At 36.3% G+C, this 23,190-nt stretch overlaps 1 protein-coding gene across 1 annotated transcript in view; it reads left to right on the forward strand.

Moving 5' to 3' along the window:
• Positions 1–3,378: 3,378 nt before the first annotated feature.
• The window catches only part of LOC109063865 (myotubularin-related protein 5-like), a 48,302-nt gene continuing 28,490 nt past the window's right edge, over positions 3,379–23,190 (forward strand). Inside the window, exons 1-6 of the mRNA XM_042749362.1 lie at positions 3,379–3,610; positions 20,955–21,040; positions 21,161–21,298; positions 21,463–21,588; positions 21,779–21,889; positions 22,851–22,904. Coding sequence (XP_042605296.1) covers positions 3,556–3,610; positions 20,955–21,040; positions 21,161–21,298; positions 21,463–21,588; positions 21,779–21,889; positions 22,851–22,904 — 570 coding nt within the window. The 5' untranslated portion in view covers positions 3,379–3,555. The remainder of the gene's footprint in view (positions 3,611–20,954; positions 21,041–21,160; positions 21,299–21,462; positions 21,589–21,778; positions 21,890–22,850; positions 22,905–23,190) is intronic.

The raw sequence follows: 23,190 nt of genomic DNA on the forward strand, positions 1-23,190 counted from the left end.
TCATGTTTATTTTACGGCACTTCTGTTTCTGTTCTGTTACTATTACCCATGAGCCAGTGTGCCTGTATGTCTGTACGCCTATATTTACACTTAACTCTGGATCTGTGTGTGGGAATGGCAGTGTGTTTGAGCGGTTGTATTTGGGTGTGACTACAGGGGAACAATGGATGTATATTTCCAAAAATACCTTCTGTGAATGAGGACAAAGACATGAGACTGTGTGCTAGTGGATCAAAAAGCTGGCAGTTATAAAAGATGAATAAATGCTGGTTCATCAACACAGAAACGCTAATGTTTCATCTTGTCATTTCATCATCCTCACATGATTCATTGTTATATTCTCATCCTGCCACTGAACAGGATTGATCTGGCTGATATTGGTTATCTTCTTTATTAATTTTATTAGATGTTCAATTGTAATTTAGTTCATCAGCAGCATAATCCACATTTCATCAAAGTACTTTATTATGAGAATGATTGTTTTGGGTTTAACTTTAATTTTATATATAAAAAAAAAATTCTTATGAAAATGAATAAAAAAGAAAAAGCAACTGAAGAATACACATAATATTAATAGTTTATGCAAATTATTTAGGCATTACCTATTTCTTGATGCAAATTCGGTCAAATGTCACTTCCTTTCAGTCTCACATGGATTGTTCAGGATGTTTCCTGTAAACAACATGTTTCATGTTTTATGTTTGCTGTCAAAACACAAATGTAAGAAACTCCAAAAAGTTGAATTTACTATACACAAAATCTGTGTGAGAATATTTATTTATTTATTTATTTATTTTTTACAGAGCAACATATTATAAATCCATGTATATTTATCCGGCTCTCTGAAAAACTCTCTTCTCTTATAATAAAATAATGTCAACTCAAATTAATTTTAATATTCATTTATTTATACAGTGCAGTCAGCTGTTAATTAGCGCCAAAAAAATTATAAATGTATTTTATATACAAATATATAAATATATGTGTGTGTGTATATATATATATATATATATACATATATATATATATATATATATATACTGTTTGTTTGTGTGTGTGTGTATATATATATATATATATATATATATATATATATATTCATATTAATAAATATATGTATATTTTTTAAAACATAATTAGAATTATGCTTTAATAACACTAATCACTGAAAAAAACTAATACTGAAAACCCTTTAAGACAATAAATATTATAACAATAGCTTTCCTTTTTCTCGTATTACAATTTAGCCTCCAAAACGCTTTTTATTAATATTAGTATTAGCTCAGATACTGTGATATAAGGAATTAGGATGTAATGAGATGACCTATGATTTTCACTGAGCTAAGAGACCTCTTCCTGTCTATTGGTTTGTTGACAGGATGTCACATGACATGCAAATCCGGCCGAACAGATCTACTTCTCCCAATAGGCTATGTGTCATGCAATGGAGGCAGACCAGTGTTACCAGGTCTGAACTGAGCTACTTTAACACTTTTACCGTGTGTTGTTTTTCATGTCCGCAGGTTGAAGCGACCCCAATAACATGATATTTAGCCACTGCAATGTGAAGTTTACCAAGAGAACACCACCAGTTTTGTTGTAAAATTCTGGCAACCCTGGCCCAGACACCTCTACACACACAGACAGAGCACTACCTTGTGTCTACATATTTGCACTTCCTGTCACATGGCTCCGACCAAAGCACAGCCCACGACAGTTCCTGTCATCTTCTCACTTGTCACTTTTCAGTTTCATAAGAATATTACTCAGCTTCTGTAATGACAAAAGACAACTTTTTTGTATTCACATAGAAATCTTCTGCAATACTGAGTAAAATATGTTTTCAAGCCATTCAGGTTGGATAAATAATAACCTCAAATATCCCACAATGCAACTATATGCGATGCTTGCCTTAGATATTCATTTACAGAATACTACAGTCGATTGGACAGCGTTTGTTATTCCCTTGAATGTTAAAAAGCTAAATTGAGAGTCGATGACAGGCTGACAGTAGGCCTATAACATGACTGTGATTGTTTTTAATTCTGGTGAGGTAAGTACTCTGGGTCAAAAGACTTTACACAGGAAGTGTTGAATTCTTTTGGAGGTGTGTCGATGCTGACAGGCAAGGACACAGGCCTCAGATTGTGGGATGGGGGGTTATCCGGTAAGGCCTTTTCAGCTTTTTCCTCTGTGATGAGACTCGTAACTGACATTTATGCAACAACTGTCCAGACTTTGGCTCTTTATAGCAAAATCCACGTGCTCATGGAATCAGTGCAATTTTGTTACCTAAGCAATGACAGCTGAGCTAATCACACATGTTTAGGAGGCTTGAGATGAAAGGTAGGAGACCGAAGGGTCTCTATGGTTTGTACGGCTACCTAAGAAAAAAAACTGTGCAGGATATTTGTGGCAGTAATTAGGGTTCAGTTGACCTTTTGATTTAGATAGAGACTTCTGTAAGCAGTTCACATGACAACTCTTGAGTGAAGTCCATAAATCATTACATATGATTATGATTTTTTTTCTGCTTAGTCTTTAAAAAAGGAGGGCATTTTGTCCAACAAAAAAAGTGCATTAGATTAATTCAAATACATCTGGAAAGCATCTGTGTATTTTTTGCATGCCTCCCAATCATTTGTATGCAACAGAACAATTTTTTTTTTTTTAATTCAAATTATTTATGCATTGCCTCTTTATTTTTGCAAATTTGTCAGTGAATTTGGTCAAATGTCACTTCAGTCTCACATAGACTGTTTGGGATGAAATATCAATAAATATCAAAACATTGAATTTATATATATACAGAACAAAAATAGTCTAAAAGAAAAAAAAAAAAAGATAACAAAAAAAAAAACATAGCACAAAAAAAATATTCAAATTAAAAATACATCATATATGATCTCACATAAAATAATATCAAATCAACTTAACATTTCAAGACAATTTATTTATACAATGCAGTCAGCTGGTCATTAGAGCAAAATAAGAATAAATAATAATTATACATTTATTTTTTTCAGCTTAGTCTTAGGGACAAAAAATGCATCTGAGGGTGTTTTTGGCCAAGAAGATGGTGAAAATAACGTCCCTTTCCTTATTATTTGTAAGGCAATTCATACTTTCGACTATATATATATATATTGGCTGGGTTTTTTTATGTTAATTTTTATTTTAAGTCCTTTAAAATATTATTGTTCAGTATGTGGTAAGGTTACAAATGAATACAATTTTAATGTAGCATTTAAAAAAAAAAATCATCTTTTTTTTTTAAAAGGCCTAGCCCTAGTGTATCTAGTACACGAGCTGTAATGAATGACCACGCAACATTCCCTGACTGCGCGCCCCTCCCTACCGCCGCTGAGCTTAGTGCGCATGCGCAGAGCGCTGTCAGGGGCCAGGGCACGGCACACTCACAGCGACAGTATGGCGGCGGGCTGCTGCTGGAGGGATGCTGCTGTCGCCGTTGCCTTCACAATGTGATCGGAATATCGTTTATTCTGCGGAAAGACTACAGTCACCCCCGAGGCCTGTCGCAGTGATCTCGATAAGATGACCAGGCTCGCCGATTACTTCGTGGTAGTCGGCTACGATCTCGACAAGAGAGGTAAGAGAGAGAGAGACACAGCAAGCGATTCTTCTTCCTCCTCCTCCTCTCCCCCTCCTCCTCTTGATCTGTAAGATTGGAGTGTATTAGTCGCGGTTTATTCACGGTAAACACAGCAGAAGGCGGAGGAGGAGACACGCGGCCTCGACACAGCTGATTCCGGCCCGGGATTGGCGAGCTACTATCAGCCGCGGATGTCCCAGGCCTCTGGATCTCGAGTCCCGAACTCGAAAGCCGATGCTAGCGAAGTTGCACGAAGCGTGTGCGTTCGACCTGGACTGTCGATGTGACCTTCTTTACATGATTGCTTTAAGGCTGATAAGAAGTTTGCCAGCGGGTACTGTTTTGTTGTTCTGCCAGGGTGTGACTGTTCTAATAGGGATTTATCAGTGTAACCTTTGCCCCCAGTGACTGTCACGTAACAGCCTGTTATATTGTACCATATAAGTCTGTAGAGTTGAATAGAAAGCAAAAGCTCATCCCTAAGACATGTCAACAAACATCAACAGCATGCAGCATGGCGCAGACGCTTTTGGTTGTGTCTAAACCTCATAAGTTGTTGACCTAGCCAGCGATTTTGGCCACCCGTGATACACAGAATGCTGTCTTGGTCGGCAAGACGCAAGGTTTTGAGAAACAGCTTTTGTTTTTGTTTATTAAGTGTAGCAGTGCTCCAACCTGCAGCATGCAGGGGCATGTTCGTGTAAAGTTGAAATTTGATCAGGACTTTGTATTCTGAACTTGTATGACTTTAATTGTTTTGCACAACATAAAAAGAGACGTTCCAAACAATGCCGTGGTTGGACTGTGCAGTTGCAATGAATAGTGACTAAAAATGTCAAGCTAAACAAGTAATAAAAGAATCATGAAATGGTCCACGTGGTTTGTGGTTCACATCGCAAGTCGCCTGAAGCCTATATGATACGTTTTTTGTGTTTTGCATCATTTGATGTGATATCTTCAGTCACAATCATCAGTGCTAAAAAAAAAAAAAAACAATCTAAAACTTTTTGCAAAATTTCCCCTTTTTTTCTGTTCCACAGAAGAACGAATGTCAAATGTTTTTAAAACAATGTGAGGTTATAAGTCATTTTAATTTCTGGTAAAACACATTTTTTGTAAAAATGTTTTTGCAGAAAAAGAAAGTCTTACAGGTTCGGAACGATATGAAGGTGAAGTTAACATTTTTGTATGAGCTATTTATTACTTTTTTCCACTTTTTATGTAAGTGCAACATATTTTCCCCTTATAAGTATTTTTATATTTCGAGTGTATTTAGTGAGCTTTTAGTATCCGTTCTTAGTTTTGTTATCAGGAGGTTGAGTGTTTTGGTGAGTGGCCTAGATTCGTCCCATATAATGGTCCCAGTGAGCATGCATAATTTACCAACCCTCATCTGAAAGAAAGCAAGATGCTGGAAACTCGCGTTAAACCTTTATTTAGAGAGATGCCTCCATGCATGTCTTATTTTTTATTTATGAGGCACACAAAAAACATGGCGAGTCCCTTTTTACAGTATCAGGGACTCTTGAGATGGATATGCATGTTTAATTGAATTTTTTGTGCAGTGGTCCACTTCAGAGTTGTTTGGTGTGCAGAAAGGTCTTTGCTTTTTGCTCCCCGTGAGACGCAGCTATTCGTATGTGGCCGTACATGTAGACTGGCAGGATGTTGAAAGGCTGCATGCTCTGCAGAATGTCTTCCTTTCCTGTTTCTAGCCTGCTGCTGCATTTCAGCATCTGGTTAGCAGACCGTCAAGTACAGTGAAGGTGTGTCGGGGAAAAAAGAGCTCTCCTTAAGGCTATCGAACTCAAAAATAACATTCAAATACATCAGCAACCGTTCATGTTGTGGCATGCAATGCCACATAGCAACCTAAATCAATCTGAATAGACTTCTTTGAGCTGTTTCATGGGCAGATCTGTGACATCATAATCTTGTGATGTTGTGGAAGTGGTTGACAACACATTCATGATAAGTCACACTGTATCTCTGAAGACTTGGTTGCTCCCTCGACACTTGACATCTGTACATCTCACAAGTTAAGATTTTTTTTTTTTAATGTAAAACAATGTCTAGCAGTTTGCAGACATGCTCTGATATGCTTAGGCTTGGTGCTTATAGGGGAAATTTGAGTTTGAAAACATCTCCTGATTGTGTTTCTTCTTTTTCTAACAATTTGCTGTCTGATATTTGTTTTACTCACATAAAAAGTGGCAAAAAGTAAGCTTAAATTGATGGTTCACTCAAAAATCAATCCAAACATCTACGACTTTCCTTGTTCTCATAACGATTGTTCAACTGATGACATGTCTTTGTCTACTGAGGGTTTTTTCATAAAGACATCATGAAAGAGTTGTGAAAATTACATGATCTAGGACCTTTATACAGTGTGTTAAGACTGTAAGTCTGTCCCTCACAGGCTCATTTTCATCCAAGATAAAATTTTATATGGCATCTATCCTGACTAAAATCTATTAAAGTCAATGGGGTCCAAAAAAACCCCTTCAGAACCCATTGGCTTTCATAGTATTCAGATTATTTTGAAACAACATGAGGTTGTAAATGATGACAGAACCTGTATTATTGATAAAAACACTTTTTTTGGGTTCCACAGAAAAAAAAAGGTTTGGATTAACCCTATTGAGTTTCATTGTATGGACAAAAAAGTAGACACCTTTCAAAATAGAATAGAAAGTAATTTTTGGGTGAACTGTCCCTTTAAGTCCTGTTATATTTATCTCTATCTGATGCATGTTTCTCAGTGGTCATGCATCTCTGAAACCATGTCGTGAATGTGAACTTGAACATGTTCCAAAGGTTTTTATAAAGTGCTCTTGAAGTAGTACCTACTTAACACCCAGAGGGCTGGAGTTCTTAAATGAGATAACCTTTACTCAGTTTTGTTTACCAGTGCAGAACATGTCCAGCTGACCCATGGGCCATGTCCCCATCTCAGGCCCTTTGTCTTAGTCTCCAGCATTCATATAGCCCACAGTGTCAGATATTCTTCCATCCCTAAATCACCATTCTTGAGGCAGAAAGGCTACATCACTGGAGGGCAGTGAGCTGTCAGGGTGGAGTCGCCCAGCGTCTGTTGTAAAACTGTGCAATGCCACTTGTCCGCTCGATTTCCAGACTCTGCGAGGAGAACGGGGTTGAATAGGATTCTCTGGCCGAAAAAACAGGAAATGGGAGTTGAGGCTCTAGGGAGAAGACATGATTGAGTGAGAATCCAGATTGTGCTAAGCATTGCAGAGTGAGAAAATGGAGGTCCAGAGTTTTGGGTGGGTCCCGCTAGAAGTGGACATCCATGGAAATGTCTTTTGGGGTTCACCGTACAGCACGCCCCGCCCCCTTCTCTCCCTCTCGTGCCTCTTTCTCTCACTCTCTCTTGACGCTTTTTCTTGGGAGGAGCCCGGGTTGAAAACAGAGAGGCCCTAAACAAAAGAGGAGAGCGTTTGTTCTGTTGCACACTCTTTGTGAGAGTTGTCTCTGCCAGTCTGTTTTCTTGGTTAACCCCTGCGTGCTGTTGGGAATATGTGTTAAAATGTTTGTCTGCAGTTTGTCTACATGGGAACTTAATGATGTGTAATAATCCATTTTTATGTGTGTGTGAATCTAAAGTATATAGTGCAACTAGTGTTTGAGTAGATTTATTTTATATATATATATATATATATATATATATATATATATATAATATATATATATTTTATATATATATATATATATATATATATATATATATATATATATATTATATATATATATATATATATATATATATAATAAAAAAAAATATATTTTATATATATATATAATGTACATATCTGTGTGTATGTATATATACATACACACACATATATATATATATATATACACATACACACACACACTGCTGTTCAAAATTTTGGAATCAGTAGGATTTTTAATGTATGATATATATAGATCATATATATAGATCATATATATCATATACATATATCTCATATCAATGTATATGATATACATACACTGCGAATCAAAAGTTGGGGATCGGTAGGATTTTTAATGTTTTTTAAAGAAGTCTCTCATGCTCATCAAAGCTGCATTTATTTGATCAAAAATATAGAAAAAAATAGTAATATTGTGAAATATTATTGCAATATAAAATAATGGTTTTCTTTTTAAATATACTTTAAAATATAATTTATTCCTCTGATGAAAGGCTGAATTTTCAGCGGCCATTACTCCAGTGTCACATGATCCTTCAGAGATCATTTTAATATGCTGATTTAATATCAATATTGGAAACAGGTAATATTTTTTTGGAACCTGTGATACTTTTTTTTCAGGATTCTACCAAAAGAATCATTAATGGAACCTGAATTGTTGGAATTGCAGGAAACATAAAAATCTTTGGTTCCCATTCCAAATCGTTTGGCCACAAAAGTACAAATAGTCCAGGATGAGGCAAATCATGGTAAAGTTTGAGTTTTTTTTTTATATATATTTTTATTTCTTACCCACAGCACCCCGCCTTAAACAGATCAGCTCTGTGTCTGCCTTAGATAAACGCGCTAACTCGGTCTGACGTCTAGAAATATTCACCAGTCGAGTACAGATTCTTATTCATGAGGAAGAATAAGGCTGAAGGGGGCCATGGCGTGACATGCCGGCCGCTCTGTGTTACCATGACTCCCCATTTCTGGTCATCTGGCTGGACTATAAACGGCTCTGTGCCGAGGAAAGGGTGGCCGGGGCCGTGGATACAGAAGCCTGGTCCCCATGCCTGCAGCGTATGGCCGCAAAGCTCTGACGGCCAGCTGGTGGATGAATACTTCTCATTCATGTGGCAGCCGAGGGGCTAGAGGGCAACGGAGATTGCCCTCATTCTGGGAGACACACACACACACACACTCTTTTTGTCTTTGAAAGAGTTTGCATGCATTTGATTGTATGCATATGCACAGTCACACACTGAATAGACAAAATCAAGTATACATTTGAAACTCCTTGTCGTTAAGTTTCATTATGATTGTGGTGAACTCACATGACACTGTTGGGCTGGTGTCCCAGGGCTCGTGTGAGAGAGTTTCGGGTCAGTTGACGCAACTGTCACATGCCTCTTTGGGCCAGCACTGCATTGTCATTTTATATTTGTTAATCTTCTACATGTGCTAGCAAACCCAAATATTTAGTTTGGTGTGATCTATATTGAATATTGTTTCAAATTGTAGTTGTGGTTTAAAGCTGTCACCAAAGTTATGTATATTATATGGCTTATGTAGATGAGGTTTTGAAGAAATTGTGAGAGTGATCGTCTTTGAAGTATGATTACGAATAGTTTGAAAGTGCGTATTTAATTAATGCACTGCATTTCATACCATTGTTTACCTAGAAGAATGTGTTTTATTTGAATTTTATTTATAGTTACATTTTTATGTCTATAATTTCAATTATTATTATTTTGGTATTTGTAGTGGTGTATTATACTATGTATTTAGTAACACTGAATATGCAAGATGAAAAAAAAACATTGAATAGTTGAGTAAATAATTTTATTTCTTATTGCAAATTTAAAAACTAGATTTTTGATTAACTAAAGAATTGTATTTAAATGTAAAAATATAAACTACAGTTTAAAAGTTTGGTATCAGTAACATTTTTTTTAAAGAATTAATACTTTTATTCAGCAAAAATATAATATTTAATTTTAATTTTTAATATAAATTTAATTGATCAAAATAACAGTACTTTAGATCAATTAAATGCATCCTCAATATATTTATTTTGTCAAAAAGCCTAAGTGCTGTTCTTTTGAACTTTGTATTCATCATAGAAAATGTGTCTAAAAAATGTTTCTGATTTCTACGAAAATATTAAAAGATTAGTTCACTTCTGAATTAAAGTTTCCTCATAATTTACACACCCCCATGTCATCCAAGATGTCCATGTCTTTCTTTCTTCAGTCGAAAAGAAATGAAGCTTTTTGAAGAAAACATTCCAGGGTTTTTCTCTATATAGTGGACTTCAGTGGGGTTCACTGGGTGGAAGGTCCAAATTGCAGCTTCAGTGTAGCTTCAAAGAGTTCTACGTGATCCCAGACAAGGAAGAAGGGTCTTATTTAGCGAAACGACTGGTCATTTTTTGTCAGAATAAAAATTATATACTTTTTAACCTCAAACGCTTAACTTGTGTAGCTCTACAATGCTCATGCGTACCCTGTGCAGTTCTGTTTGAAACAGTTAGGGTATATAGAAAAACTCTCGTCTCATTTTCTCCGCCAACTTCAAAATTGTCCTACATCACTGCAGAAGTACCGACCCAGTGTTTAAAAGTGAAAATGCAAAGAAGTTCAAACACCCTTTACAAAAAAACATAAAACAGCAATGTAGAACGATTTTGAAGTTGGAGGAGAAAATGATATGGGAGTTTTTCGATATACCCTAACTCTCATGTACCGGAATGCACAGAGCTAGACTTTAAAAGTAGATTTTTGTTTGTATATGCTGTCAATTATAGTGCTTAGAAAAAAAATCGGAATCTGCAAAAATTGGTCTCGGCAGATCACACTAACAAAAAATCGGAAATCGGAATCGCCCAAGAAAATTGCAATAGGTGCATCTCTAGCTATAATTCATGTTTATTATTTTATATTTATAATAAAATGTAAATGTTATTTCTAGCTCATGTGACAATCACGTAGGGCTGGGCGGTATATCGAGTTTGTACGATATATCGATATTTTCTTTATAAGCGATTCAGTGTTCTGTCAGAAGTGCATGAGCCTTCTGGGATTCTCGCTTAACTTCACTTCAGTGTATGAGCTCCGCCGTGCACATGCGCGCCAAAGAGACAGAGCTCAATTAAATAGGAGCGCAATAATTCTGACTAAAATATACATTTCGCTGAAATATTTGTAGTTGGACAATAAATATGACGTAGAATTTTAAACCGCCAAGTAAGTCTATTTGTATGATAGCACTGACTGTATTGGGGTAATCAAAATAGCCTAACACAATTGTGCTTTTGTTCTCATTTATTTTCATTTTTAGTTTAGTGAATTTAAGTTCCGCTTTAAAAGCCTTATTTTTGTTTTTAGATTGCAGTGTTACAGTGTTATAATGAAATGTGATTTTAACCCTTATTTTGCACATAATATAAAGGCTTAAATGGTTACATTCACTTTATTTGTTTTCATAGACTTTAATAGGCCTAATGTATTGTTTTGTTGGACAACATTGGCCAGTAAGTGAAATATATATTAATCCAAATACAAAAATGAAAATACAGAGATATATACCGTATATCGCAATCGGGCAAAAAATACTGAGCCCAGCCCTACAATCATTTACTACACAGAGCCCTTGTTAACTGACAAGCTGCGCAAATCCACATTCATTATCAGCATGGATTTGCGCAGCTTGTCAGTTAACAACGGCTCCGTGTAGTAAACGCTGCTCTATGTGAAATCATGCACCTGATGCAATTTATTGCTGATTAGAGAACTGGCTTTACTGACGAGATGCGCATTAATTATCGGCCGATGTTTCTCGTGCATCCCTAGTGTTAGAGAATGTACAAATTAACATTGTTTGTGTCTTATCAGTCAGAAAAGCAGTTCTGGGCTTTTTTTATTATTATTTTTTAGCTAAATTAATTGTTATTCTTGGCTTTAAAATTCAAAATCCCTTTAAAATTAAATATGTACACCGTTTGGATTAAATGAAAGTATAGTAAAATTTTTCAATTAGCATGTTTTTGTGGTTTGCTTTGGTACCGAAATTGGTACAGAGAACCGTGGATTTTCACTGGTATTGGTACCGAATACTGAAATTTTGGCACCGTGACAACACTACTGCAAACCTTTCATGGTCTTCCCTGGTATTTTGGGAATGCGGCCCTCTCCCCTTCCAAAACCCTCGGGTGGAGACTGAAGATCTTGTACTCCACATGCCTATGGGGTTTGCAGGGAGTAATTCTTCTATATCCTCTATTATTTTTTCTTCAATGCTGACCCACCAGATTATATTCAGGGGTCTTTGGCATTGAGGCTGTTGGTAATCAGACACGGAGGAGTGAATTATAGTCTGGACTCCCACTCTTCCTGTCTTAATTTTGGTTTCAGCTGCAGCCCACCATGACCTGATTTGTAGAGAGTTGGCGGAAGCTGATTGGTCCGTGGGTGAAAGTAAAAAAAAAAAACAATTTCAGAAAAACCGAGATAATTGGTTGGCTTGGTGTAAATGAGGAATATAGCTTTCATGTGACTAGTAGGATTTTCAGGTTCTCTTTTAGGGGTTTTCCCTTCATCATAGGTTATTTTGGTTCATCAATTTACTGGCTATATATATATAATATTATAAATATTATTATTATTAACAATAATTACAATATCATTTAATCATAATGTCAATGTTATTCATTTTTTATTATTTATTATTATTAATAATAATAATAATAATAAATGCAAAATTATTAATTTTAGTTTTTTTATTTAATATAAAGGGATAGTTCACCCCCCCCCCACACACTAATTTCAGTTTAGTTGAAAACATGTTAGGTGCTTAATGTGGAAGTCTATGGGGCAAGACATTTCAAGCTATGTGGTCAAAATTGTGGAAAACTTTGCATAACTAGTGTTGTCACTAGTCTCAAGTTAGCATGTATAATGTTTTGTGGCTGTACTTTTGAAACACTGTGTATTTTGCAATATCGGGGTGGGCAGTGTGACCAAAATTCTGTTTTACGGTATGATTAATTTTATTTCACGGTAACAATATATTTCTGAATTCCCAGTGCTAATAATCTGTTTACTCGATCTAAACATCGGTCCCAGCCTCACATCTATTGGTTACTCTCTCCTAGCCGTGGCGGAGGGGAACTGATGAACCCTGATGCTAATTTCACTACTACTTCCCATATGATTTCCAAACCTTGTCAGAAGGCTTGGAATTTCTGCTGAGGTGGAATGCCTAACCAATGACGCCAGAGTTATGTAAGCAAAAGGAGTCCAAGTGCGCACTTTTAGTTTGCTTTTCGCATTTAGTGCAGAATATTTGTCACAGGCTGAGCTTTAGTCCTTTGCAATGTTTAATTATTGATACAACTAGGTGTACAAGGTACCTAAAGCGTACCTGCTTATCTCTTAGTAGATGTTCGGCGGAGGTTAGTTAAATATATTTAAGTGTGTGAGAGAGAAGGGGTGTCTATGAGGTAAGCATAAACGTGTGCATATGCTTGTTAGCATTTGGACTGTTAAAATATTTTATTCAAATTTTAATTATCCATTATTTTGACCAATCAGCCATTGTTGCATACTAAATTTTGAATATTTAATGCAATAAAATAAGATAAAATACAGTAAAAACCTTGTTAGAAATAATTGAAGGTTTGTTTTCCCACGCTATTTTTAAAAAACACAAAAATTATATTCAACATATAATATTTGTTGTAAAACTTGCTCATATCCTTGTTGTGGCTTGTCTAAAAAAAAAAAATAATATTTGTTAGCATTTTGTCAATATTTAAAGTATTTTCTTATTTAAGTGTTGTTTAATTTTTTTTTATCCATTATTTTTTATTAAGTAAATTTAGAAAATTCAATGCCATTTAATAAGGTTAAATATAGTAAAAACCTTAAAATAATTACATTTAAATATTAAACTAAATGTAAAAACTAAACCCTAAATGTTTGATATAAAGGTTTCTTCAATAAAACAATAAAGAATATGTAATGTAATGTAAAAATATGTAGTAATAATAATAATATAATAATACAAAATATATATTAGCTGTGAAGTGTGTGCATATTCTTGTTAGGGCTTGGCTAAAAATATGCAGTATGTGTTTACATTTTGGCAATATTTAAATTTTTCAATTATTTATTCATAATTTGGACCAAACAGCCATTCTTGCAAAGCAAATTTAGAAAACTGCAATGCTTATGCTGACAAGTAACAAATTCACACTTAACACTCTTATAATTGTCTGTCACATGAGAGTGAGGGTGGCAGAGTGGAAGCCAGTCTACTGATGTGGCATTTAGGAAACTTAATGGCTAAATAAAAAGCTGATTAAAATCATTGCAATGTGTCTCGCCCAGCCTTAATCCTTGTTAACGCAGCGGTTAATGCCTCTGTATCAGTGTGTGTGAGAGTGTTAATCTGTGATCTGAATAAAACTCGGTTTATGTCTCATGCTGTGACATTAATTTGAAGCCCATAAGCTCTTTAAGAGTTTTTGGAAAGACCAGTACTTGTCCATTGAAAACCAAAGTGCCTGACTTAAAATATCAAAACCGCACATCTTTTGCATAGAACTCAGACACGAGGTCCACCACGGTTTCACACGTTGCTGACATCATTGTCGCTGAGAAAGCTAATCTGAAACGTTGTAGTTCATAAAACTATGCTTTTTTTTTTTTTTTTTTTTTTTCCATTTTGAACACCACCAGAAAGGCACTTTGTATTTCTAGAAGTAATAAAGTGTTGTTTTTTTTTTAAAAAAAACTAGTGCTCTCTCTAAAAAAAGTGTGTAAATTGTCTTGAGCCCTTGGGTATTTCCTCTATTGAAAAAGCAGCCCGGGCTGAATGCGGTTGTGGGACGGGTGGTTGCTGGCGTGCAGGAAGGATGTGAGTTTATTGAAGAGCTTTTCTGCACAGAAAGAAAAGAAAACTGCACTCACGGTATCCCCGAGCAACAGCAGATTTTGGCAGATGCAGTTCTCTCAGTGCAAGTCTGCTCTGAATGACCATCGCCCAAGTGTTTGGGTCTGAAGTAGTACAAGGTGCATTGAGCCAATTTTTTTTAAAATTTGAAGCAAAAACAGAATGGTCTGACTTTAGTTTTGTGAAACTATACTACATAAAACACATCTGAATGAAACAGCAGAAGCTCTGAATGAGACGTAGATTCACTCTCTGCCAGTAGGTGGCGATCAGGAACAGCTATAATATAGTGTTTCCTGGGTTACTGCTGTAAACAAAGCAGAACTGCTTTTATGAACACTACTATAATAGGGGCTTTCGTACAACTTTAGTTCCAGAACTAAATGTACAGTACTAAAGTACCGGGACAATTGTGCATGAACTATTTCCCAGTACCATTTAAAGGGTTGCGTTCGCACCCACAGTGTGTACTAGGAAGTGACGTAAGCCGGTCGACAGCGACATCATTTGTGCGCGGCGTTCAACAACGAAAACAAAGAAGAACAACGTTAACACTGGTACTAAAAACGAACCTGTGATCGAGCTGTGTTTTTGTTGTGTCTCACGGGTTTCACAATAATGAACATGGAATGTCGATGTATACGTAAAGCGACTGAAAGAATGGAAAGGAGGACTAAGATTCTCCAACGACATCTGGCAGTGCTACATTTGCTACATGTGCCTGCACTTCAGCGTCCGTCTGTCGCTGTTCATCATACTTGCGAAATAAGTTGACACAATGTTTACAGTATGTTTACATGGCTTTTTAAATCATGGCGGGTGAGGGCGTTTTCGTACACGTTTGGCCAATCAATGTCTACTTAAATCATGGGTAGTACCAGTTGTGCTGGTTAGACCCTGCTCCGGAGCGGTTCTCGAAAAAGGCAGTCCGTTACTAAAATCGTACCCAGTTCCGGCGGTGTGAAAACGGCAAAAAAGGGGGTAGTTCCACAATTAGTTCTGGTACTATGAAAAGGTAAAAGGAGAAAATAAAATACCACGTAAACTTTTCTAAAGACAGTAAGTTCCCCTTAGAGATACATTCATATAAACTCCTACTCCAACTATATCGCAATTTGTTTGGCATCTCAACCGATTTGAATCGTCACATATTTGTATCGATTTTCAACCGGCTCGCAGATAATCGTTACATCCCTACTTTCCAATCATCTGATGTTCACCTAAACTAAATATAAAATGCTGCAAAAATATTAAACAGTGCAACCATTTTCAGCATTGACAATAATATTATTTTAAATTGTAATAATGTTTCACAATATTTCCTGTATTATTATCAAATACAACAAAGCGGATGATGCATATAATTATGTAAGTAAATACATTGCAATTCAAATGTCATGTTTGACAGGTTAGATTGCATAAAACTCATATCCGTCATTGACGCTTTTAGGGCTGTTTTGATACAATCATGTAAAGGTATGTATTGATATACAACACACACTTCATGCTCTTAATTATTTATTTATTTTTATAATCATCAGTATTTTTAATCATGTTCAGTCTTATGTTTATTTTTTACATGTAGCTTTCTTTTCTTTTCTTTTCATTTTTTTTTTTTTTTTTTCAGACCCATAATTTATTTTTGGGTCACGACCTAACAGTTGAGAACCACTGCTATAGATGGTGGTTGACAACTTCCTGTGTCTGCCCACCTAGCTTGTGTTGTTCTGCCTGACACGCTTAACTGTGGCCTCTCAGGTCCTGGCAGCCATGGCGACAAGCTGTTTTGACAACGTGGGGCGTGAGCATAGGAGCTGGTTGCGGTCTTCTGGTTTTGACACGCTGCCAAGCTTTTCTCTAGAATCCACTTCAAGCTTCTACAGAAGCAATCTTTAAGACTAGACTGTAGTTAATTCGTGAAAGATTGGCGGGTTACGGCGGCACATTCTTTGCACGACTGAGAACTGTTATAATATGATTCAGTCCGTTCTCTTTGCAAACCAACATACTTGTTTTGTTTTTTTGCCACCCCACCCACACGCGCTAACAGACAGTCGCAACCATGTGGCATGTCTGCATCTTACACAAGCATGATAGTGAATTCCTGTGGTGCACAGGCGCAGTTGCTTAAGAATGCGTTTTCTGCATATTAAGGAAGTCGGTATTACTCATGGCCTGACCACGTAGTTTAGTCGTCATCTCTGTGATTGATACATGAATGCCACGTTGTTGGCATCCATGCATTAGTTTCCTCATTGAGCTTTGTTTGATGGGATCTTGTGATTTCTGACCCAGAGTGACTGCTGCAGTCGGTCACCTGCCTTCGGTTTCACTTCACCTGCTTCAGACTGACTAGCAGGGCGTTGTGACTGTCTCGTGGTGTCTCTCTCAGATCCTGCATGAAGGAGAGAGTAAAATTTCCCTATTAATAACCAGACATTCTAGTGAGTCATAGTAGAGCCAGGTAAAGCAGAAGTGGCTTGAAATGTGATCATTCAGGTAGTAGGGAGGCCTTGTCAAACCTTAACACCATTTAACAAAGCTGATGGGTAATGAATATCAATGTATTTAAGGAATGGTTGGAACAAATATAAAAATTGTCATTATTTGTCAAATCAAACTCTTATGATTTTCATCCCTCCCTAGACCACAGAATAGGGCTTGTCACACTGCGATAAACTCTGTTATTGTTGTTATGCACACACACACACACACACACACACACACACACACACACACACACACACACACATATATAATGGTAATTGAATGTGATGGTAATTACGGCATTTGACAAATAACATGTCTTGTAAAAAATGTTGACTTGCAAAATGTGAATGTGTACATATTCAAATTGCATAAATGTGATTTGAGAGCTTTGTTGTGTGCCAGGGCCAGTTTGCATAGTTCAGACCCATTCATTTGTTTGAACTCTCACCTATAAACAGATTTTAGTGGATTATTTAAGTTCTTTAGAGGCCTCATTAAATGGTGTAGGGGTAAAAGGTCAGGGCTGGTTTAATTCCTGCAAGTGAGAGCCCCTGAGTGTGGCACTTAACCCCAGGTTGCTTTGGGGGTTTGTCCCTGTAATAAGTTCACTATGCTCTTCTGTGGCGATAAATAAAAAAACCCAAAGCAGATTTAACTTTTGATTCACTAACAGCTGAGCATTGCCTTCAATCTGAACAAGCAGGCCTTGTCCGGGTTTCGTATGTCCAGATCCTTCTTGTGGGATTATCCAAGCGCATTCCCCATGTCCATGTACCGTACGACCCCATTCAAGAGCCAAAATCTTAGGTGCTTGGTTTTTGGTATTCTGGTCCTGCAAACAAGGTGGATTGGATTGGTAGATCATTGAGAAACCTTGACGGCTTCTGTGGCCTCCATAAAATCCCACTGACCCCATTTTTCTTTGTCGGATTTTAGAAGGTTCTTAGACTCCCAGCTGGCTGTGGGTTTGTCCTTAACTCGCTTGTTTTGATTCCAAGCTTTTTGTTTTGTGGGAATTCTCCTCTGATTTGTACAAAGCCTTGCGTGCAGCATTCCTACTTTTGCATTTTGGCTTTAAATGTCCTAAATGCATGTGTATTTGTTGATAACTTTCACAGTGTCCCCCTTGGGAGAATTCCTGCCTTGTGCTGATTCAGCTGATATCTGGGAGCACCGGAGTTCTGAGTTCTGAATGTTCTGAGTTCTGAATGTCATGGAATGCTGGAATCGGCATGAGTGAATTAGTGTTTGAAGAAGGCTGTGTCTGTTTGTGCTCGGATGTCTCTTTTTCTACTTTACTCATCTAGTCGTTTTCACTCTCATTCTAAGATAACGCTTGTCTTGATTTTTTTTTTTCCTGTTTTGTAAGAGAAAACGAAACTAATCCTGACTCTACGCTCTTACCTTGCAGCGATAACATGTCAGTTTCACTAAATGGGGGTTGAGTGTAGAGTGGCAGCGTGGCCAGAACTGTTTATGAATATTACCTGAAGTTGGTACACTCCCTCTGCACATGCCGTCTTAATCTTTATCTTTTTCTCTGGAGACAAAGAACTCCTGGCCAGTGCCATCCAAAGATCATTTTCACAGCAGGCTAATTTTGACCACGTACAGTGTTGTGAATAGGATCTAATTTGCACCCTGAGTCTTTAACCTTCAAAATATACCAAAAAAGTACTATCACTACCCATATCCACTAGATTTTCACCAAAAAAATTAACTTTCTTGAAAAACCTGAATAGGAAATAAATAAATGAATGTTCTTGAAAAACCTGAATAAGGTGAAAAAAAAAAAAAAAAAAAAAAAAAAAAAAAATATGTGTTCCACAGAAGAAAGTAAGTCATACAGGTTTGGAATGTTTTTAAGTAAATTGTTTTTTTTTTAAGTAAATTGTTTTTTTATTATTAATTTTATTTAAATAATGAATTTTTTATTTTATCCTTATCTATATATTATTTTCCCATAATTTCATGTAAAGTTAGTCGAAATTAATACAAAGTAATGGAAGTTAAAATTTAAGTTCTGTATTCAGCATTCTGTTTTTGCATTTCTTTAGCTGGAAATGGCTTTTTGTTTTGTCTGTAAAATGATAATTCATTGAAAAATGCAAGGAATTAATTGGTCAGAATGTATAGGATTAAAAAAAATATATATTATGAATAAAATTACTACTATTTACTTGTCCCGTGAAGTCATCTGCATCAGTGTTTGAGTTTCTGTTGATATTTGTTGTCTAACTTTCAGTGGCTAGTAGGTTTGTTTAGGGAGAGGTTTTATTCCAAATCCAGACTTGTTTGATGACACCCAGGCTGCACGTACCAACCTTTATTTTATTTCCAACAATGCATCATTTATTTATGGCTCACCTGGATTGCTCTCGAGTAAACATGACACTCTTCATGAGCCCGAACTGATGCAAGGAGGAAGGCGTGGCTGTTCACACCTCCATTTATTTTAACCCCATCAGCCATGTGCACCACATCACTCACTCCCCCGTAGTGAGTAGACTTTTTATACGTGCAAACCTGCACACACGAAATAATCTTCACAAAGAAGGTTTGAGAAATTATTCTAATAATAAAAAAAGTATTATTATTAATGTTAAAATATTTTTCACAAAGTAGGTGTGAGAAATTTATAATTTTACATTTTATTTCATTTTGTAACTTGTGTTTATTTTATTTTATTTTTTAATTTAAGTGTTGTTTTATGATTATATTTTCCACACTTTAATGGGAAATTAAGGGAAATACACTTGTAACAGAATTTTAAACAGTTAAAATTTAGGGTCAAAGAATGGGAAATTCTATGTTTAGTTCAAGTTTTTCAGAAAATTGTTCAAAGCATGGGACCCAAGGCTTAAAAAAAGTGTGCATTTTTAAACTTTGACCTTTGTCCTTTACTCAAAAGGAGGGCTTTTCTTGAATAAGACTTCGGTTTGACACCTAAAGTCTTGTCCTGCTGGTCATCGTGCGGTCACTAACGCATTTATTCTGGGTGAAGTGGGACAGCTATCTAAATGAACTCAGGCTCAAATCCCATGATTCCTCTGTGCAATAAGAGCACTCTCTAACTGACACAAACCATCCTTGTGTTCAGCTCAGTCAGTCGTGTGTGTGTGTGTGTGTATGCGGTTGTGTACATTATCTAATAAGATGTTCAAAGAGGCAGAATTCCTGAATGATGGTCTTTTGGAGTGCTGTCAGCCCTGCACATTAGAGCATCCAGCCCTGCAAGATGATTTAATTTGTGTGTGTGTTTCTCGATTTGTGTGTCGTATCTTGGGAGACGTCCCAGTCATTGTTTGTTTTATGTATGGTTTTGTTTAGCTGATGAAAGCCCAGGCAGGTGCTGTTCTTTCTCTCCTCTCCTGTTGTGACATTCTCAACTCTCACTTACACTTTATTAACCTGCTTCATACTTTAAAATGCTGAAAGCTTTTGTTTAGTTTTTATTTTGTCATATTTGTGATTGTTTTCTATAATTTATTGTTTTTTCTTATTTTATTTTACATTTTGTTTAGTGTTTTGTTGGTTTGATTTTTTTATTTCTTGTTTGTTTGTTTTGTTTGCTTTATCATCTTTTTACATTTATTTTACTTTACATAATTTTGTGCTTTATCATATTTTATTTTTATTTTATTACTTCACACAGCTTCAAACTTAAATGTTTTATTATTGTTTATTTGTTTTTCACTTTTTGTTGGTTTCTCTTTAGTTTTTTACTTTGTAATTTTGTGCTTTTTCATATTTTATTTTATTTTTTATTTTTTAATTCATACAGCTTGTATAAAGTAACTGAAATATTTTGTTGTTTATTTTATTATTTTTTTCAGTTTAATTTGTTTGTTTATTTTTTTTGTTTTATTTTTTGTTGGTTTGTTTAGTTTGCTTTATCATGTTTTCTTTTTGAACTTTTGTTTTAAGTAATTTCAAAGGCATTTTAATGTTAGGTTATAAAAAAACAGAGCTTTTTCTACCCAGAATAATGTGCATAGATGAATCATGCACAAAACAAACAGAGACATTAAGGAATTAAATTTGATTTGAAATGACTAATTAACAATGCCTAAAATACAAAGGCATAAACAAAAGTTGCACTGCTTGTTTATAGGTCAGGAAGTACTCATGTCAAATTTGCTTTACATGAGCTGTTTTCAGTCCATTTATCCTTTGTTTCTCTTTTTTCCTATGTGTAGGAGGTAGTGAGGGTCAAGGCCGGATTCTCCAGCGTTTCCCAGAGAAGGACTGGGAAGATAACCCCTTTCCTCAAGGCCTTGAGCTGGTAAGCCCATCGCAAACAAACACAGAGGATATCCCAGAATTTAGAGATTTATCCAACAAAATTGAATGATTCTGGCAGTGTTTTCATAGGATCTGATTAATCTTGTGGCGTCTCTTTCAGTTCTGTCAGCCCAGCGGATGGGAGCTGGATCCAGAGAGAAAGCCTCCGTCTTTCTTTGTGTCAGTTCTCACAGACATCAACTCTGAGCGGCATTACTGCGCCTGCTTCACCTTCTGGGAGTCCGTGGAGAACCCGCAGGTTTGTGCCGAGCACGTGCAGACATTATACAACAGGATACAACGGTGATGATGGTTGGGGTGATTTCCTGCTGTGTTAAAATTGGCCATCTAGTGTTTGAGTGATTTGAAGTGTAGTAATTCTAGGTGTAGTTTGAGGGTGTTTTATTTGTTGTGTGTGTTCAGCTACAGAAAGGAGAGCCCAGTGAGGCTGATGAAGATGAGAGTCCAGACGTGCTACAGCCCGCTCAACTGTACGCTCCTAAAAGCCTGGTCCTCGTGTCCCGCTTAGACCACACAGAGGTCTTTAGGGTAAGAGAGACACACAAAGTTGCACAAAATGACAGAATCTAAAACAAGTCAGGGCTCAATAGTAATGTTTTTATTAGTTTAGCTTCTATTTTTTCTGACCTTCACAATAAAGACTTATTTTATGTATCAGGAAAAAAACCTTTGTGTATAATAAATAATTAACTCAATCTTGTGTCTCTTTACTCTGCAGAACTGCTTGAGTCTCATCTATACCGTTCATGTGGATGGCCTCACCGTTCCTATGGAAACGGTGATTGGAAACCTTCTCACCTGCATCATCCCTTTAGCCGGAGGCTCTCAGGTGAGAAATGCACACAGTCTACCATGTTTTTTTTTTTTAATGAAAACAATTGTCTTCTCCTTAACACAGACCTTCATTACCTATGGATAAATCAGTGTTTTTCTCTGAAGGGAAGCGCTCACGTCAGTTTTGTGTTCTGTGCACGACTCAAATGCTCCGCTCTCCACCCAAATATAAAAGCTGCTGTCAGTTAATAAAGATTTCACAGATGAACTCACGGCTCGATTGGACTCTTGTCGTGTCAGAAAGTGATAAGACTTTCAGTTTTATGGACGTAGCCATCTTTGATTTTACTTTGGTCACTGTTGCTGTGGTAACTGGTAAGGAATACGGGCTTGACTCCCGTTGACTCCCGTTCATACAGACAGTATCTGAGAAGCTACTGTAAGTTGCAGTGTGAACGTGACATTTCGAGACTCGCATATGTAAGCAAATTTGGTTTTCAATCCCAAAAAACTGACAGTGTGAACGTACCCTAAATGAAAATGATAACTGTTGCCTTGGCAACTAGCTGAAATATTTTTTATATTGTATTTTGTCAATTAATGTTGAGAAATTTCCAAAATGACTCAAAAAATAAAACTATAAAAGTGGTGTATTTGATGCATGCACTATATTCTGAGTCCTCTGAAGTCATGTGATCACTTTATCCGAAGATGGAGCTAAATTTAAATATTTATTCTCTGAAAATCATTCTTTTTTTGGAGCTTGACAGTAAAATCCCCATTCACTTTCATTATAAAAAAAGTGGGCAGTTTCTCTTTTGTGTTTTATGAAACCAAGTCTGCGGGGAAATAAAATGACAGTTTAATTTTTTAGTGAACCATCGCTTTAAGTATGATTGGTTTCTGTATATCATGCTCACGTCTTGTCATATTCTCAAGTTGACATGCGGTTTTTTTGTGTTACAACCACATGATTCCCTCCCCTGAAGTGTAAACCTGACTCACTTGTGTTCCAGATAAATGACCCCCCTCTTTGTAGTTTAACTGACTGGCTGCTGGGTTGTTTCCAGGTAACATTTACCTTTGAGCAGCTTCAACCAATCAACCCATTTGTGATTCTGCCTGACAATCAACCAATCAATCAATAAATCAGTCGATCTATGCTTTGCATTTCTCATTTGAAATCACTGCTGTTCACGAGAATCAACAATACGCCTTATTTCTGTCTGATTCTTTGGCTTCAATCAGTTGCACCTGAAATGCATCAGTAAATTTTTTTTTTTTGGTGGCAGTTTTTTTCATCTGCTCATTGAATATTTTATGGGACAGTGCACAAACAAACACTTAAGCGCGCAC

This window comes from Cyprinus carpio, chromosome A4 (assembly GCF_018340385.1).
Source record: "Cyprinus carpio isolate SPL01 chromosome A4, ASM1834038v1, whole genome shotgun sequence".
Lineage (NCBI taxonomy): Eukaryota > Metazoa > Chordata > Actinopteri > Cypriniformes > Cyprinidae > Cyprinus > Cyprinus carpio.